The sequence below is a fragment of the Pelodiscus sinensis genome, chromosome 1, assembly GCF_052426305.1.
Source record: "Pelodiscus sinensis isolate ZL-2025 chromosome 1, ASM5242630v1, whole genome shotgun sequence".
Taxonomy (NCBI): domain Eukaryota; kingdom Metazoa; phylum Chordata; order Testudines; family Trionychidae; genus Pelodiscus; species Pelodiscus sinensis.
In genome coordinates, this window is record NC_143052.1 from 72,963,778 (window position 1) to 72,983,003 (window position 19,226).

Consider the following 19,226-nt stretch of genomic DNA (forward strand, 5'->3'; position numbering starts at 1 on the left):
ACTATTTATGCCCATGATTCCTTTATAAAAAATACATGGCATAGCCTCTAGGTGGCACATGGATTCTTTTTTATTCCGATTTTTTTTGTCTCATTTAACAAAATTAACCACAATGGGAGATTTTCAGTTAGCAGAAACTCACACAGTGCAGAAACTTTAAAGAACTTGTAACTTCCTCTTTTTCCAGATGATGCAAAGTCTGTCAGGCTTATTTTTGCGGAAACATTATTTCCTTTGTGGCTAAGGACAAGGCGAGACAGTTTCAAAGTTAAAGTAGAAAAAAAACAAAAGAATTACAAAACATAATACTGCAAAAGCAGTAGAAAAACCGTGAACTTATAAAAACTATATGCCATTGTGCCAAAAGCCAACCTCAGAGGAGCGAGTGGTGCTAGGTGTCTGGGATGCTTTTCAATTCACATTGGCTTAGTTTAACGATCTCCCTAAATGCTTTGGGTTATAATGACATTTATTTTTACATTAAGCATTTAATTCTGCTTTTCACCAAGTTTTTGTTTTGATATAGGACACAATCTTGAAAGCTATTCCACGTAGAAGGACCACAACAATGATGTGGATTGCTCCTTATGGTGCTCCAATAATATAGTACAGGCAGTCCCTGGGTTACATGGATCTGACTTACATCGGATCCCTACTTACAAATGGGGTGAGACAACCCCACACTAGCTGCTTCCCCCCAGCAGACCAGGGAGACGCGAAGCTAGCGCCTTCCCCCCCAGCAGACCAGGGAGATGCGGAGCGGCTTTTCTCAGCAGACACCTCAGCTTGAGAATAAAGGACTGAGGGAAGTGAGGTGTGGGAGAATAAAACTGAGCTCTGGAGAAATGTTTGGCTAGTTTCCCCTACAATATGTACCAGTTCCGACTTACATACAAATTCAACTTAAGAACAAACCTACAGTCCCTATCTTAGATGTAACCCGGGGACTGCTTGTATAGCTACTTAGAAAACAGCACAGTACAAATACACTGGGGTGCATGAAAAAATGTATCCAGCTGGGAGAGATCTCACTGATTTCTGTCAAATTCCCACTCTCTGTAAGGGGGAAACTAATGAGAAACAAATTTCTTCCAACAGACAGATTTTTTTAAATGAAGTATATTGAAAAGGAGCCAGTGTGTGAAAGGGTCCAAGCAGAGGAAACCTATGAAAGGTGTGAGGAACTGCTGTTGCCATGTAATACTAGTCAGCCGTATTTACTGGATTATTTGGACTATAATCACTTAGGTTAAAGCCTGTGCTGTTGTAGAGGAATAATTCACAAAGTGTAACAAACCCCCCACTAACTTAAAAAATTGATAGTAACAGATCGTGAATCCAGCGAAGACTGAAGGTAATAGTGTTATACTGAACAGAAGAGCTCTTAACCATGCTCGTAGCAATTTCCATCCCTTCAGTGTCTCCACAGTCTCTTCAGGCTTCAGAGTTACAAGCAGTGACACGCCTAGAATCTTATTGCCTAGAAGTAATACTCGGTCCTTACAGATTTAATGTATTATGGTGCTGAGCACTGGACAGCTGGTGAGAGCCTGGTCCGCGCCAGAGCTGTGGAAGGACTAGAGCCCTAGGCTTGCGGACAGGGGAGGCTGGTGCAGGGAATGGGAGACACGGGCACAGGGGAAGGCGATGGGATCGCAGGATGCTGAGGGGGCTGCAGCAGGGATGGGAGGGGCTGGCTGGGGACACTGGGGAGCTGCTGTGGCTGGTATTGGGTGGGGGCAGCTGAGGCCAGACGTGCGGGGGGGGGGGGGGGGGAGGCACTGGGAACGTGGCTGGCGCCAGAACAGCTAAGGGAGAAGCACGCGCGCCGAGCGCCCCTTCCCACGTGGCTCCCTCAGCCCAGGTTCCCAACAAGCTCCTCTGTCCCCCCCCTCCTTTCGGGCAGCAGCCGTCAAGCGCGGCGAGAGGACGACGTGTCGCGCGGCCGGAAATCGCGCTGTGCTTTGCGGCCGGACTGCCCCTGGGAAGCGGCTCCGGAGGCCCCGCTCGTTCTTTTGCTGCTGCTGTCGCTGGCGGAAGGTAAGTACCCGGCTTCTCCGCTTCTCCCCCCCCCCCCCCCCGCTTTGAGCCGCGCGCTGCTCACCCCCCCCCCTCCCGTGTGTCCGTTGCAGGAGGAGCCATGCCGGCCAAGGGGCCCCTGCAGAGCGTCCAGGTCTTCGGGCGGAAGGTGAGCGAGCGAGCGAGCGAGCGGGAGGGCGGCAGCGGCCGGGCCTGCGCCCTGTGGGGCCCGCACGTGTCTCGCTCGGGCCCAGCCAGGCCTGGAGCCCCTGCAGCCGCCTGGGCTGTAGCCGCAGGGCAGCGCGTCATCGGCCGAGCCTGGAGCCGCACGCGCCCCGCAGCCTTTCCCTGCCACGCGCTCGCCCCCCCCCCCCCCGGTGCTGAAGCGGGGGAAGCGTTGCGCTTCTGCCCGGCAGTGCGGCTCGTCCCGGTGCCCCGGCTCCCGCCCCCCGGCCCGTCACGCGCGGCGTCGCTGGAGATGTCGGGCGGTGACTCGGCCGCCGGCTCCCTCCCTGGCCCAGGCAGCGTGGCTGCTGCAGGGCAGTGTCTATGTCACACTTCTCGCGGGTAGGCCTGATGTGAAGCGGTTTCGCTTGGGGTTGGCTCTCACCCGTATTTTGTCTTTGAAGTAGGGATGCTGAAAATCATGTAATGGGGTGACCAGGTAGCCACTAAAAATCAGGGGTGTCAGCATGCAGCCAGCTAAACGATTAACTGATATGCCTGGGCTTAACTGTTAATCCTATCGACTACAAGCACTTCCCCCTTCTCCACCCTTCCTTGCTGCCTCTGTATCTGCTAGAGAGGAAGCATTTTGGTGGGTGAGGAGGGAGGCAGCAGTGGCAGGCAGGGGAGGATGCTATAGAGCAGCCTATGTCCACGATGGGCCCAGACTTGGTGCGGACAGGCTGCTCCATGTGAGGCTGGCACATCTCCTGTTGTCTGTCAGAGGCAGTAGTGTAGGGTTGCAGGGGGCTCCCTGGGAGTTAGGCCTGGAGTGCACTGGCTGCCAGCCCTGCTCCTGGGGAATATCAAATAGTTCTGTAACCACTAAAATTCAATGTGATTACATAATTATTCAACTAATCGACATCTAACATGTGTACTGAAAATATTAGTGGTTACATGCGCTGTGGGCTCTGCAGTATAAAGCTTAGCTATATACTGCAGAATACAAAGCAAAGTCTCTTTGGGCAGTGAAGCCTCCCTGGGCACAGTGGACAGTCCTTGCTCACTTGGCTCCCAGGGATGATGTTTTGCTGCTGCAGCAAAGCCTCCTCAGGAACTGAGCGGATAGCCCTTGCCTGCATGGCTCCTGGTGAGGAGGCTTTGCTGCCCTGCTACTGTGAAGCTGTCAACCTGGGAACTGAGTGTAACTGATAACAATAAGCACCAGCTTATTGATTAAATGGTTAATCGGTTCCACTCTAACATCCCTAATTTGAAGTCCCCGTCTCACCTAGTATATTTCATTGGCTTGCATTAGTGGCTTTAAATGAAAAATACTTCCTGAAATCTTCAATATCATAATCTATTCTGAAAGCACCATATACCAGTCTCTATATTACTTGGTACAGGGTTAGGACTGTATAAATAATAAAAATGCCACGCTCACGTATGCTTGCTTTTTTAGAAAACAGCAACTGCTGTTGCTCACTGCAAAAGAGGAAATGGTCTCATTAAAGTGAATGGAAGACCCCTGGAAATGATTGAGCCTAGAACCCTGCAGTACAAAGTAAGCACTTTGTTTTCTTTGGAGACTAGTCTATTTTTACATACTATATGTATTTGGAAGAGTGGGGAAGTTGACAGGTCCCCTTGTGCACCAGCAGCCTATGTGTAACCATGAACATTAATTGATGAGCCCAAGCTCCTCGGTCAACTGTACACAGTTACACTTTCACATCCTTAATAAATATACTTGAGCTTGAGATGTGCATGAGTGGTACTACAGATGATCTACTTATAAGCAAATGAGATAACTGAATACTGTGACTAAGTACGTTGACAATAATTATTTGATTTCAAAGCAGATCAATTTAAAAAAAAAGCTGGAAATAGGTGGTGATATTACCTCTTCCTGAGATGTCCTGCCAATATTTGTGATTTTTTACAGCTATATTTTCTTAGTAAAGATGTTCCTTTCTGGTGTTGTGTGAAGTACCTACACAACACCTATGCAGGAAATCAGTGAAATTAAGAGTAGTAATACGCAGTGTATGAAATAAGTAAATTGTCTCCCCTCATAAATCCCCACCCAAAAAAAAACCTTGTATCCTTCAATTGTGGTAAACTTGCGTACAGTTGTTAAAAATATCAACTCAGAAGAGTGACTTGAGTGAGTATATCCCTTTGCTAAATGGGACCTTGCACTTCTATGTCCATTTAGGTGCTTTTCTAAATTTTGTGTGGTGACATTTTCTCAATTCAGTATTTTCATTGATGCTGTTGGGAGCAAATACTATATTTTGATAGATGTTAATCTTCCTTAGATCTGGTTTAATAAAGTTTAATATTGCCTAGTTTTTATAAAGCACTCATCAGACAAAGGGATGTAAGCGACTAGTCATTTCCCACGCCTTGCTGCCTTTACCAGAGGCAGCAAGGGTGGGGAGCAGGAGCCAGTTCTGGGCAAGCTGGCTTACCAGCTAGTTCCCCCCAGCCCTGGCTCTGCAGGGCGTGGCGGGGTAGAGGCATAGCAGGAAACGGCACGAGTCAGGACTGAAGCAATCTCCACTTGTGCTGCTTCTGCTGCAGTTCTGCTTTTGAAATGTACAAGAGCCCCAATAGGGCTCTTGTACATTTCAAAGGCTATGGGGCAGCAGGAAGCAGGGGGCTGGTTCCCTGCGGGGCTTCGGTTTTGAACTGAGCAAGAGCCTGGCAGTTCAAAGGCAGAGATGCCCTTATAGAGTAATTGAATAGTTGATAGAAATCCCATTGACTATTTGATTAGTTAGTCTAAATTTCACATCCCTAATCAGACAACCTCAGCACTTTACTTTCATTTACAAGTGGGGAAACTGAAGCTCAGGGAGATGAAGTGACTTTGTCTAAGATTGGCAGCTTGGTCTTCTAGGCAATGTTCTTATCCACTAGAGACTAGGTCACATTGTCTCAGTGGCTTTTATTTAATTGCCTTAGTATATATTGTAAATTCAAGGCTCAGTAAGTCCATGTTTAGAAACAGATCAAAATGTGATTGCTGCCTCAGATCATGAATATGTTCCCATAACTATGTATAATGTCAATTTTTTTTAAAAGCTGCTTGAACCTGTTCTCCTCCTGGGCAAGGAACGCTTTGCTGGTGTTGACATCAGAGTTCGTGTTAAGGGTGGTGGCCATGTAGCGCAGATCTACGGTAGGACTCTTGTACTCTATTCTCAGTATGGGCTGGAATGGATTAAACTAATTAATATACTTTGAGCTACTTATTAAGTGATAAATACTTTATATATCTTAGGACATATATATTTCATTTGTAGTTTAGCTTTGACTACTGCAAATAACAGTTTAATGGGGTGAACATAAAAGAATAATGCTATACTTGGTCAGACCAAAGGTCCATCTAGCCCAAAATCCTGTCTTCCAATAGTGGCCAATGCTAGGTGCCCCCAGAAGGAATGAACAGAGGGTGCATATTGCACTATATCTGCATCACCTGCCCTCATTTGTACACATGAATGATCTCTGATAATGGCATTAGCATTTCCCTTTCCCAGTTCTATATAAATAATTGAGTGTTCAGAAATGTGTTTTTTTGATTGGTGAAAGTGTCATTGAGTCCTGTATATTCCATCAAAGACTTTCAGGTCTAGTTTTAAAACAGCATTTTCTAGCTAAAATGCATCAAACAATTATGTGCCTCAGATAAAATTGGTCAAATAAAATCCTTAGAATCAGAACTTGGGTTGTTATTTTTTTCACATTGAGCAGACTAGACCATAACTAGCTTTTCATAAATCTTAATGTTGCATTGCTGCTAGTTAAGGCCTGTATACGTTCATTAAGCTGATATGATTGGCTTAATACATCTACTTGCTTTCTGTATCTCGTCAAATCTTCATCTGTTATAGATAATCCAGCTTGACATTATTTTAAAGTCAATTTTTATTAAGAGAGCTGGAGGTATATGACACACAATGGTTTGATAACTATTTGTGTTTGTCAGATTTATTTCCACCCCCTCTCTTCCCCGAACCCTTGGTTGTGTTATCCAATAAATTCAGTTTTACGTAGAAATTTCTTACTTGTCTCTTTCCTCAACAGCAATTCGTCAGTCTATTTCCAAAGCGTTGGTGGCTTATTATCAGAAGTGTAAGTTGATTTTATTTTACTAGTCTTTTTGAGGCGTTTAGCTTCAGAGATTAAGTGCTATATATAGAACAATAATCGGTAGAGATTATAGAATCCGTTGTAAATATGATCTGTCTTTCAGATGTTGATGAAGCTTCCAAGAAGGAGATCAAAGATATCTTAATTCAGTATGATAGGACCTTGCTGGTTGCAGATCCTCGTCGTTGTGAGTCCAAGAAGTTTGGTGGACCTGGTGCTCGTGCCCGCTACCAGAAGTCTTACCGTTAAAATTGTTCTTTACCCTTGTGTCTTGCAATAAATGAGGGAACAGTTAATAAATTCAAGTTTCTAAATCAAGTATTTTTTTTCATTGGATAGCTGTTTTTTTTAGTGCATTTTTAGTAAGGTTTTGGAGAATTTCGCTAGTTACATACTGTAGCAATATAAGCGAGCTGACCTCAAAAACAAAAAAACCCAAACACCACAGGAGAAATGCTGGTGTCTAGGAACAGAGAAGCACTTTGCTGTCAGATGCATTTTTTCAAGTAACAAGAGCCCCCATCATATGCTCCATGTGGCCGTGAAAAATCACTGACAAACCTAGAAGCAGAGCTTACAAAATTGTCAACTCAGGAAAATTAAGATTTTTATCAATCTTCCTTGTAACCCTGATTAAATAATTGGGTCTTGAAGGCATGCTACAAAGCTGTATTGCTGTTTTGGAGCAAAAGGAGTATGTTTCCTTCTCAGAAAATCTACAATGTATTCATGTTGAAGTGCAGTAGCAGACTTTTTAAGAAATGCTTGTTATGTGAATTTAAGTTCTTACTGAAGACCAGATTTTCTTTTTTGAAAAACAAAGCTGTTTTCATGTCCACCATTCAGTGGTTAAATATAATTTATAATGCTTCATAAATACTGACCATTGAGAGATTTGCACAATGCTCTGAAAATGAGAAATATCTGTACTCTGAGATGCTTTGACACACATTTGGGAAATTTGTGTAGGAACTATTCAACACGTCTTTGAATAGTTCCTACACAAAGGGGTATAGGTAAGAAAGACATTGTAAATCACATTTATATCTCTGGGGGGAAGGGTATAAATCAACTCATTTAGATAGTTGCCTAGTTTCACAACCGATAATATAAAAAGCCCTAGAAAAGTCTCTACAAACAAAAATTTTACACAATAATTCGTTTAAACTATATATACTGTTAAGTACAATATATTCCAAGTGACTTATAATTTAAAGAGGAAAATGAGAAGCAGTTTTTCAGAGTAGTATGCTGTCACTTGAGTATTTTTGTCTGATTTTGTAAGCATGTACTTTTTAAATGAGGGCTCCTGAATGGGGTAGGTTAGAAAGTCACTGATCTAGATGGAAGTATATATGCTGCATGAGAGGAGGAAATTGTGGAGATGCTAGAGAAGTTGCATCTGTTTAAATAGGTGAGAGGAAAAGGCTAAAGGGTAAGTAGCTGATGCGAGGAAGCCGTAAGTGGAAGAGAAACTAATTGCTGCAAACAGTCCACCTCTGGAACTTTGCTAGAGGATGTGGTGAAGGCTAGGACTTTAACAGGGTTAAAAAAAAGAGCTAGCTAGATTCATGGAGGTTAGGTCCTTCAGTAGCTATTAGCCGGCATGGGTAGGAATGGTGTGCCTAGCCTCTTTCTCTGGAGATGGGTGACGGGCAGGATCATGTGAGGATTAAACACAAAAGATTTGAGATCGGAGATGTTAGTCATAAGCACCTAAGCGAAATCATGCTAATTTGACAAACAGGTGCTTAAATATGGAGTAGTCTGACACATGAGAGCAGCTCAGGGTGATAAGAAAAACTGCTTTGTATCCCATTGGATGCTCCACAAAAAACGATTTTGGACAGGAATGGAAAAGAACATAGACTGATAGTTAGTGGTGCTGGATTTTTGACCCTATCGCCATTGAAGCAAGATACCATTTTCCGTCCTTATCAGACAACAGTGAGGCATCTTGGGACTTGGGAAGACTTCACAAAAATCCCAAATACCCTCTTTGTACTGTAAATTCCATGATCCTGTATTGCAGTGTGTGGCAGTGTATGCCCATCCCATCACAGGAATGGAGCTGTTCTCGGGTACAGTCGCCACCTGATTGGTTGCCGGACCAATGGCCGTCTCACTAGTCCATAAGTCTCTCGCTCCCTACATAACTCAAGTCTGTCAGTAGTTCTGTTCACCAGGCAAAATGGCCTGGCCGAAGTCAATAAGCCTTTTTGGCTTCCAGGCAGTATGGCCTAATAGCCAGAGTCAGTGAGCCCTCCTGGCTTCAGGGCAGTAGAACCTAATGGCCAGAGTCAGTATGACAGGGATCCAGGCCTACCCAGCTCCACTGAGTCCTGACCCAGGGCCCTGTGAGTGGAGGGACTACTTACCGCTCCCTCTCAGTGGGGAATCAGGCTGAAACACGCCATGATTACCTGGGTGGGAGAGGTGGCTCCTGCTCCCTCCCTGGGTCACTTCCTACCAGTCCTGCTGGGGTGTCGTTCCACATAGCGGTTGGGTCTCCCTGTTCCCTGAGTGGTTTCTCCCTGGGTCTCTGTAGGGGCACTTCAGCTCCCTCTGTCTGGGGCACAGGCTGTAGCAGCACTGGAGCTCTGTCTAAAGCAGGGGTGGCCAACCCATTCTGGGCAAAGAGCCAAAATAGCAGTGGATCCAGCACGAAGAGCCAGGGCAAAGTTGTTGAGCAAAAAAAAAAGGACTGCCCCTTTAAAAGGAGCTGCATTTAGCTTGTGAGCCTCAGGTTTGGCCACAGCTTGTCTAGAGAACCTCCCTCTTAGCTGGCCAGCCCAGACTGAGCTGCTCTCTGGCCTTTTATACTGCTCCAGCACTTGGCGCATGCCCAGTCTGGTTGAAGGGGCAGGACTTCCTCTGCTCACAGTGTGTTCACCTCCCGTTCTAGTGTGGGGTATGCCTGCCTGGTCACACAGTGCTTCCTGCCCTCCCAACATCTACATCCATTTCTTTTGATTAAGTGGGATGCTGGAGACAATTTTTAGTGGATTGTTTTAAAAAATCATGTACTTTTTGCCCTTGTACTGAAGAGTGCTTGCAGAATTTTTTTAAACTTAAAAATATCTGCAGTCTAGTTTTAACTTCTGGGGGAATTCTTGGATGTCTGGGCTAAAACATTGTAGAAGAAGGTGCAGGAAGTGGAATTGTTAATAAAGATTTCCTTTTTTGTAAACTTAGTCATTAATATTAAATTGTGGTAGCATAAATTGAGCAAAACTGTTCTAATCGGGAATAAGTCCCACTCTCACTTGCTCAGCTTTCAGTCTCTGTTGATAGCATGACTAATTTTCCAGTCATAGTCTTGTGTCCCAGAATGAATAAGACCCGAATTTCAATTATATACAATTAGAAAATTAAACTTTCATACATAAGAAAGAAAGGTGGAATGCAGGCAAGCAACAAGCCTATTTTTGTTTCCTTTTTGCAAGTCTACTGTGAGTCCCTGGCAACTTGTCTGTCACAGTTGTGTATGGGGTGTGGGTTTTGTTTTTGTTTTTTGTTTTGGTCCTGCATAAAATGAACAATATACCTAATTTCACTTTAGAAGTTTTATTTTCGTTTATTGTTCTGACTGATCTCTTTTGTGGGAGGTTCTCTGGCCTTTTTCCCTCTGTCTCCTGTGACCTGCAAAACTTCTCATCGCTCCATTTAGGGATGTAGTATTGGCCTGTTAGAATGCTGGAACTCATCCAGGTTTCTTCTGATGGGGTTGTTGATGAATGATGAGCTGTTCTAGCTCTTGAACCATAAAAAATATTGACACAACATTTCTAGGCCTTTTGTATGAGGTGCATACTGCCTCCATGGCATTTCTTCAAAATGAGAAGCCCTTAACTAATAAAAATGGATCAAAATGTTTTCTAGATGGATTTTTATCTCATTAAAATGTCCTGTTAATCTTTGCAGTGATGTCACATCAAACTGTTTGATTTTGTGAATATATAAATGTTACTTAATATATACTGGGAGCTGCTAGCTGCCAACAGGCTGAGTTCATAGAATCATAGAAGACTAAAACTGGAAAGGACCTTGAGAGGTCAAGTCCAGTCCACTGCCTTTATAGGTATGTCTATACTACAGGGTTTTTCGTGGATATGGAATTCAGGGAACACAGCTGTTCTTCCGCTTTTTTTTTGCAGCAGAGCAGACTCTCTCTTTTGAGTGTCTCCAGGTCCGGGTCTCAGGAAACACGTGTGCTGCTTCCCCTCTCCCAAACAGCCAGCGTGTTTCCTGAAACGCCGAGTCTGTCGTGCTGTCAGGGACTTCCTTCCCTCTGCTTCCTGCCTGCCTCGGGGCGGGGGGTGGGAAATAGGAGTCCCAGAACTGCGCTAGTTCCAACTGCTCAGGGAGTGTGCAGCTGCCATGGGGAGCGGAGGAGCAGGGCACGCGCTGCCTGAGTAGTTGGAGCTGGTGTGGTCCAGGGACTCCTACTCCCCCCACCTCAGGAAGGCAGCAGGGGGAAGGAAGTCCCTAGAAGCGCAACAGACTGCTGTTCAGGAACCATGTCAGCTGTTGGCAGAGAGGAAAGCAGCATACATGCTTCCTGAGACCCGGACCTGATGTGCAGCTGTGGGACCCCTAGGTACCAGCTGAGCTGTCCCTGTCCCCTCCCTCTGCCCAGACCCCCATGAGTACCCTGTCCCCCTTCCCACATCCCCACAAGTACCTGCCCCTCTCCCTCCTCTGCCCAGACCCCCATGAGTGCCCTGATCCCCTGCCCAGACCCTCATGAGTACCCTGCCCATGGCCCCACCAGCACCCTGCCTCAGCCCCCACCAGCACTCTGCCCAGAGCCCTACCTGCACCTTGCTCCTGCACCCTGGCCAGACACCACCAGCACCCTGCCTCTGCCTTTTAGCCAGATACCCACCAGCACCCTGCTCCTGCCCCCTCCCTCTGGCCAGACACCTACCCCCAGCTTGCTTCTGCACCCTATTTTCCACCCTGATTCTGCACTCCATCCCTATCCTACTCATGCACTGGTACACTGGATCCCCTGTCCCACACACTGGATCCCTCATTTTTGGCCCCACCTCGGAGTGTAGAGGGGCCTACAAATTCCACTAACCCTGGAACCCCAGAAGAATTAATCTGGCCTGAAGCCTTGAACCTCAGTCCTACCTACCCTCCCCGCATGGGGCTGGGGTGACAGGGGAGGGAGGTGTCTCAGTTGGGGCCACATCAGTGAGGCTTGTTGGGGGGGGGGGGGGTTGAAGGGGTTGGTTTTTTTGCATCTCCCTTGTGTGGTCCTTGACTGATTTTTCTGTGGGTCAGTAACCCCCTGACCCAAAACAGGTTCCCTGCCCTCTCATAAATGAAGACAATGCTGAAATGTTTGTGTTGGACATATTTTATTTAAAAATGAAGCCTGGCCAACAAGCCCCCTGTTGGGGCCAAGCCCCCATCTGGCCGCAGCATCATAACACCCCTGCATCCCCGCACACACCCCAACCCTGAGCCTGGAACCCCCACTGCATCATACACAGACAAGTGTTAGCTGCTAAAGCCCTTCCAGATGACCTGCGTGACTTGTTGAATATGACCATCAAAGTTGTCAATTTTATAAAGAATAGCACTTTAAATGTTGCTCTTTGCGTGGATTTGGGAGCGGATCATAAAACTCTGTTGTTTCACATGGAGGTATGATAGCTTTTCAAAGGTAATATGCTTTCAAGATTATTCGAACTGAAAGACGAAGTGGAAATTTTCCTCAGGCAACAGAAGAAAGAAGAGTTATATCATGCGTTTATGAACCATACGTTTCAACTTTCGCTGGCATACCCTGTGGACATTTTTAAATCTTTGAACAGCCTCAATTTGAAGCTGCAAGGAAATAACGCTGAAAACATTATAGCGCACCACGATGCCATTAAAGCGTTTATGGAAAAAAATCCAGCTTTGGAAATGTCAAGCACAAGCTCAGATGCCTAACTTTTCGTCTTTTCTGACATTTTCCGCACTTGCTGAAAATGAAGGTTTCCAAGAACTTTGTAAAGAGGATGCAAAGAACAAAATTGTGTTTCCTCTGGACTGCCTTGCTGATGAATTCATCCTCTATTTTCCAGACAACTTTTCTGGCAACCCCGTTAGTAAATTAGCACACAATCCATTCAACGTTGATGTCAATTCATTGCCAGAAGTATTGCAAGAGCAAGCACTCAAAATGAAATACAATTCAAGTGCGAAAGATAATTTTGAAAACTCAAGCTTGGAGGAATTTGGGATAAAATATTTCCCAATTTACTCGAAAGTTGGAGAAGAAGCACTGCATATTATTCTTCCGTTTTTGTTGACGTACCTCTGTGAAAAAAGCTTTTCAAGTTTAGTCACATTAAAAACGAAACAAAGAAATCGACTGGACATCGAAAACAATTTGCGTTGTGCACTTTTATGTTTCAAACCTAGGATTTCATGAAGAAAATGCAGCATTATCCTTCACATTATATTTGTTTTGTTTCTGCTATTTATGTTAAATTACATTTTTATGTTCCAAAAAAACCTATTTGTGCTTATTTTTAATTTTAAATTAAAAATTTTATACCAAGTTTTTGTGTTAATTTTAAATGTCAAATTAAAAATTGAATTTTTTGTTAAAAGGGGGATTGGATGATGGTAAAGAAGAGGTGGGAAGGCGTGAGGGTTTCTCAAAAATCAAAAAGGGGGTATGATGCCGAAAAGTTTGGGAACCACTGATCTAGATCATCCCTGATGTGTGTCTAATCTGTTCTTAAATTTATCTCCAGTGTTGGAGATTCCACAATCTCCCTAGGCAATTTATTCTAGTGCTTAACCGTCCTGACAGGAAGTTTTTCCCTAATATCCCACATAAACCTCGCTACAATTTAAAACCATTGCTTCTTGTCATATCATCAGAGGTTAATGAGAATAATTTTTCTCCATCCTCTTGTGATATCCTTTAGATACTTCAAAGCAGCTATCACATCCCTTCTCAGTCTTCTCTTTTTCCAAACAAAGCAAACCCAATTCTTTCAATTTTCCTTTGTAGGTCATGTTTTCTAGAACTTTAATAATTTTTGTTGCTCTTCGCTGGACCCTCTCCAATTTTTCCACATCTTTCCTGAAATGTGGTGCCCAGAACAGGACATAGTACTCCAACTGAGGCTTAATCAGCACAGAGTAGAGCGGAATAATTACTTCTTGTGTCTTACATTAACAGGAGTGCTGTAAGAATCCCAAAATGATGTTTGCTTTTTTTGCAGTGTCTCACTTTTGAGTCATATTTAGCTTGTGGTCCACTGTGACCCCCTAGAGCTCTTTCTGCAGTACTCCTTCCTAGACAGTCGCTTCCCATTCTGTATGTGTGATTGTTCCTTCCTAAGTGGAGTACTTTGTATTTGTCCTTATTAAACTTCATCCTATTTACCTCGGACCATTAGATCATTTTAAATTATGGATCATTTTTATACTCTGGTTATTAAATAGTTAACCATTCAAGGGAGGTTAATTGTCTAAATGTCACAAGTACGTTGCTATGAGTTAACTGCATGAGCACACGGTGGAAATAGGATGCAGTAGCAGGTGCAGAGGTGGAGCAAGGGCAGGAAGAGATGAGGAGGGGGGAGGTCTTGAGGAAAGGAGTGGAGCAGGGCCTGGGACTCGTGTGTGGGGGAGGGAGGGCTTGGAGGTCCATGAAAAAATCTAAGTCTAAATGGGAGTCCTTGGGTTTGAGAACTACTGCCCTAGTTCACTAATGACTTCTGTTGCTCTTTGATTTGTCAGGTTTCTCTCTTTCTGGTAATATGGTCACCATGCATGAAAGCTGTTTTAGAGATGCAGTTCTATTAGGCTCATAGAGAAAGGATGATTATTGCTTTGCTGCTACGTACAGTGCTCTGTCTGTGTTTTGAGCACCTAATCTGCCTGTGCTCTTTGCAGATACAAGCACACATTAGTCACATTGCAAGTTAATGTCTAACATGTTTTTCATGACACTTGTTAGCATCATTGCTTTCCAGGATTTTCAATCAGAGTGGCTGTGTCTAGACTGGCAAGTTTTTCCGCAAAATCATCTGCTTTTGCAGAAAAACTTGCCAGCTGTCGACACTGGCTGCTTGAATTTCCGCAAGAACACTGACAATCTCATGTAAGATCGTCAGTGTTCTTGCGAAAATACTGTGCTGCTCCCGTTCGGGCAAAAGCCCTCTTGCGCAAATCATTTGCGCAAGAGGGCCAGTGTAGACAGCACAGTACTGTTTTGCGCAAAAAAGCCCTGATGGCTAAAATGGCGATTGGGGCTTTTTTGCGCAAAATCGCGTCTAGATTGGCCACGGACGCTTTTCCGCAAAAAGTGCTTTTGCGGAAAAGCATCCGTGCCAATCTAGATGCTCTTTTCCAAAAATGCTTTTAACGGAAAACTTTTCCGTTAAAAGCATTTCCGGAAAATCATGCCAATGTAGACGTAGCCAGTAAGTATGTGTATTCTGGAATATCTAGGTTCTTTTATATATTCACTGTCACTGCTTTTGAAAGGACAAGGAAATGCAAAGGAAACGAAATATACCATACATTACAGTGCAGTGTTAATGCATTTTTTCTCAACCCTAAATATTAGACATAATAAACAGCCTCTAACCAACAGTAAGAATAATTTATCTGATGAAGTGGGCTTTACCCATGAAATGTCATGATCCTATATATTTGTTAGTTTCTAAGTTGCTTCAGGACTACTCGTTTTCATACATGAGTCTTAGTCAGTTATTGGTTACCTGGTTGATGATCCATGGTAGTTTCGGGACAGAGTCACTGGAGTATATACAACAAAATGGGAAGTTTTGTCTAGCCCCTGTTCTTTTCCAAATGAGAATGTTAAAAATTCAGTTAAATAAAACCTTCAAATTAGAAGAGTCTTCTAATATTTTCAGAATTGGAGTGCTGGGAAAAATAATCCTTGGGTAAGAGGGCAAAGAATTAAAAGAGCTCTGAAGACGAGGCTATGCTGGGAATAAGGGGTGGTGAAAGAGAATCAATCCCAACATGGCTAGTGGTATCATTGTACAATATATACCATTTAGTTACAATAATCTTTGGTGTTGCTTGTAATCAGTTAAGAACAAACAAAACAAGCCCCCAACAAAAACAGTGAATTCTTTCAGATCTGTGCAAGTATTCTTTCTCAACAATTTTTCAGTAAATATCATATTTTCTTGATGTATATGTACAGAAATAATCAATATTTTGTATTATGTACACACTATAAACATAGATGATGCTTTACATAAAAAGTAAAAAGTAATTAGTGAAATTACTGCCCCACTGAAGTCAATGGTATAACTCCAATTGATTTCATTGGACCAACATTTCACCTCTTATTTTTTACAATGAGGAATTTACAATAAGTAAAAAATGGTATACTAGTGAACACTACATGCACTAGTGAATGTTTGCAGGGTTTGACCCTAGGTTAATGACAAACACTAACTGGGCTGAGGAAGGGAAGGTATAGTACAATGATTAAGTGGTTGTTTGAATTAGTAATGTACATGTCTTGAAAGTTAAAAAACACACAATTAATTTGAAAGGAGGATTAGTGTAATTGTAGGTTTAGGCTAGGTTAGGTAGCCTTTGTTTACATTAAGTTTTGACAAAGACTATAGTCAAGACAATGAGAAAAATTCTAACAATTTCCCCTTTCTGTTCTATATGAGATTTTAGAACACATTTTATTAAAAAAATCTTACAAACTTCTGGACATTTTTTTGTGATACTATCAGAATGTTACAAGGAAAAAAGTATATGCTTCATTTAGATATTTTATATCCAGTTAATTTCTGTAAAGGAAATAAATATCTTTTATTTAAATGTTTGTTGTATACTTCAGTATATTAGTCAATAAAACAATTTTAATGTATATTTTATGAGAACAATATTATAAAGTTTGTACTTAAGGTTTTTTTTTTAATAAATAAAAGGTAGAAAGGGCAGCAATTTTAATTAACATAAGTTTCACAATGCACAAATGTGAAATGACCATTTGAAAAATCTTTCAGAGCATCATGACATGGCAAAATTTCTTTCTGTGTCACTATCCGTGAATGTTATAAAGGATTGATTCAGTCCAAAAGTGGAATCAGCCTTGCAGGTCTAGTATAAGTGTAACTAATACAGGCTCTGGTAAGGAGTTACCATGCATTACTAATGAGAAAGGCACAGCCAAAAAGTAGTATACAACATTTCCTGAGCTTCAGAAGCTGGATGTGGCTAGTAAGCTTGATATTTCTTTTTTTCTTATCTGCCCCCGTTTTTTTACTCTGCATTATTTAAATTTCTCTGATATCTAAATTTATAAAAGATTTAAACGTTCCATAGATATTCTAAGATGCCATCATAGTCAAGGCCACCAATTTGGATACATTTCATACTAAGAAGCTACACTGAAATGAACATTGTGGGAAAACTCAATTTAATGATACCTTGGAGTGTGTTATTGGTTCATTCTCTGCTGTTCTCTTTACAAGGTAAGAACTTATGCTCAATTTTTACCCTAAAAACCTTTCAGGAAAACTTCTGTTAACAATTTAGCAATATGGTTACTTATTTTTGTTTCAGTGGAAAGAAAATATTTCTTACAGCCCATGGCTTGATTAAACAAACAAACCAGTAATACAGACTTAATACCTTAACTCACACTCTTGACTGCTTTGGAAACTAAAAATAACTTAAAAAAAAAAGTTCAAACTTAAATGCTTGAATTTTATAACAAAAGATTGGTAAAGAACACAATTATTTTTCTTGGCTTTCTTGCTTCTCATTATTGTCAACTGTGCTATCAGATTGATGCAGGCTTAATTGTTATGAACAAGATATGGGTTTACTCAAGATTTGGACTGCACCTGCAGTGTGTTTGAACATTTTTATAACTCTAGAGAAAATATTTGGCATACAGAGTACAGAAACTCTCCCAGCTGTTGTCATCATACAAGCTAATAATAGATACCATAGACAGCTGAGAAAAACGATTCCTTGGAAAACAGAGATTTTTTCAAGCATTGTAACTTTTATATTTCTTGAAAGTAAAAATATTTTAAAAATAAAAGTAAATCGGCATGAAAGCTAGAGAGAGATTTAAATGTATTGCGCTAAAGATTTGTGATTACTATGGTCAGAAAAGCATTACAAGTAGCTGCACTGAAGCCTGATCCTGAGAGGTTCTGAGCACCTTCCATATTGATGCACTTAAGTCTGAAAGGCAGGGTGCTGAGCATTCACCATTTCCACTGATGATGGTTTGGTGGAAGTCAAGGTTGCATGGCACTTTGCAGGATCGGGCCCAGTGGGAATTGCAGGTTCTCAGCACTTCTCAGGATCAGGCTTTGAAGAAGAAAGATATCACTCACTCACAAGAAATTGTTTCTATCTTTGCGGGCTGGGAGTAACTCAGTCCTAAACCCCTCTAGAAGACAGGCTGCATAAATGCTTTCGGGAAACCTTACTGTCATTAGTTTTCTTCTAAAGAACAAAACTCAGTCTTTGTTAAACTGAAGTCAGGTACACATTTGTCAGCCTGCAAAATGTGTGGAAGGAGATAGAGGGATAAAATGGTTTAATTCCATCACTTTTTATTACACAGGATCCAATTGCGAGTTTTCTCTTTTGAGAAGAACACCAAGGTGAGTGTGTGTTCCTCATTTGCAGAGTTTTAAAAGCAAATACAGGTGGAATCAGGAAGGCTCGTCTGATGTAATGAAAGTATAGGAAATGCGTAGGGCAGTGAAGGTATAGGAAACCCTTTTCAGTCGGTTAAAATTTTATGGCCCCCCTAAGGGGAGCAGCGGCAAGCAGTGGCCAGCATGTCCCTTGTCCCACACCGCTTCCTCAGCTCCCGCCCCCTCCATACTTTGCCTATCCATGGAGGACATGTCGAGGGGGCTCTCATGGTCCAAGGAAACTCCTGCCCCAGCACTCCACCCTTGGCCAGGCACAGAGCCCTGGGAAAGAAAAGAAAGTAAGGGTTGGGCTCACTGTGAGACTGGGAGGAGGGAGAGGGCTGAAGCGCAAACGGCAGTGAAGCTGGCAACAGGAGGATGGATGGTGGTTCCTGGGGTATCAAGATCCTATCCAAAGGGTGGGAGGCAGCGTGTGTGCAGCTGGTTGTGAACAGCGAGCCCCAGGCGAGAATCACCTGGTGGAAAGTCCCAGTCCCCCGGTGGGCCCGATTCTTACTTTTCTTTTCCTTTCCTTTCCTAAACTTTCCATGGACCCCCTACTGTACCGTTGGGACCCCCAGGGTTCTACGGACCACAGGTTGGGAGCGACTGCAGTATGGCCTTGTGCAGAACACCTCTAACTTTAGGAACTTAGACATAAAGTATTCCTTCAGCTTAATAACTCTTCCCAAAGAACCGGTGATTAAACATGTGAATCCTTTTTTGAAAAACAAGTGCCGCTCTTTAGTAATCACAAAAAGATGGTATCCCTCAGGAGCTCAGGGAAAGACACAGAATGAGTATCGAATGTGACTATTTACATACCTAATTCAAATGTATATTAATTAAATATTATCAGATCATTTTAGTTTCAGGATAAAAATAATAAAATTCTAGTGATATGCAGAAAGGAATTATTCACAAATACAATGTGCTATACATAATACTGTCTCAGTGATGATAATTCATTTTCTCAGTCTGAAAAACAGCACTTTCCCAGTAAGCTATATGCAATAGTTAAAACCAAACCAAAACCAAGGTATCTTCCCGATCCAACTGAAGTCAATGGCAAGTTTGCAATCAATAGAAGCACGATTAGAGCTTGGCTCTGAACATCTAATCACTTCCAGTACATCTAGTGAGCCCACATCATATTGTACAAAATCTGCCCTGTTAAACAAAGTGTATTTTGTA

General features: G+C 42.8%; 2 protein-coding genes across 2 annotated transcripts in view; both read left to right on the top strand.

The window, feature by feature from the left end:
- Positions 1 to 1,950: 1,950 nt before the first annotated feature.
- Positions 1,951 to 6,669, top strand: RPS16 (ribosomal protein S16). The gene is made up of 6 exons (XM_006118484.5): positions 1,951 to 2,040; positions 2,133 to 2,188; positions 3,653 to 3,754; positions 5,281 to 5,377; positions 6,286 to 6,333; positions 6,455 to 6,669. The coding sequence occupies exons 2-6, from the start codon at positions 2,141 to 2,143 to the stop codon at positions 6,598 to 6,600; spliced, it is 441 nt and encodes a 146-aa protein (XP_006118546.1). The 5' UTR covers positions 1,951 to 2,040; positions 2,133 to 2,140; the 3' UTR covers positions 6,601 to 6,669.
- A 9,768-nt stretch (positions 6,670 to 16,437) lies between these two features.
- OTOGL (otogelin like) overlaps positions 16,438 to 19,226 on the top strand; it is a 156,761-nt gene continuing 153,972 nt past the window's right edge. Inside the window, exons 1-2 of the mRNA XM_075932401.2 lie at positions 16,438 to 16,844; positions 17,957 to 17,996. Coding sequence (XP_075788516.2) covers positions 16,766 to 16,844; positions 17,957 to 17,996 — 119 coding nt within the window. The 5' untranslated portion in view covers positions 16,438 to 16,765. The remainder of the gene's footprint in view (positions 16,845 to 17,956; positions 17,997 to 19,226) is intronic.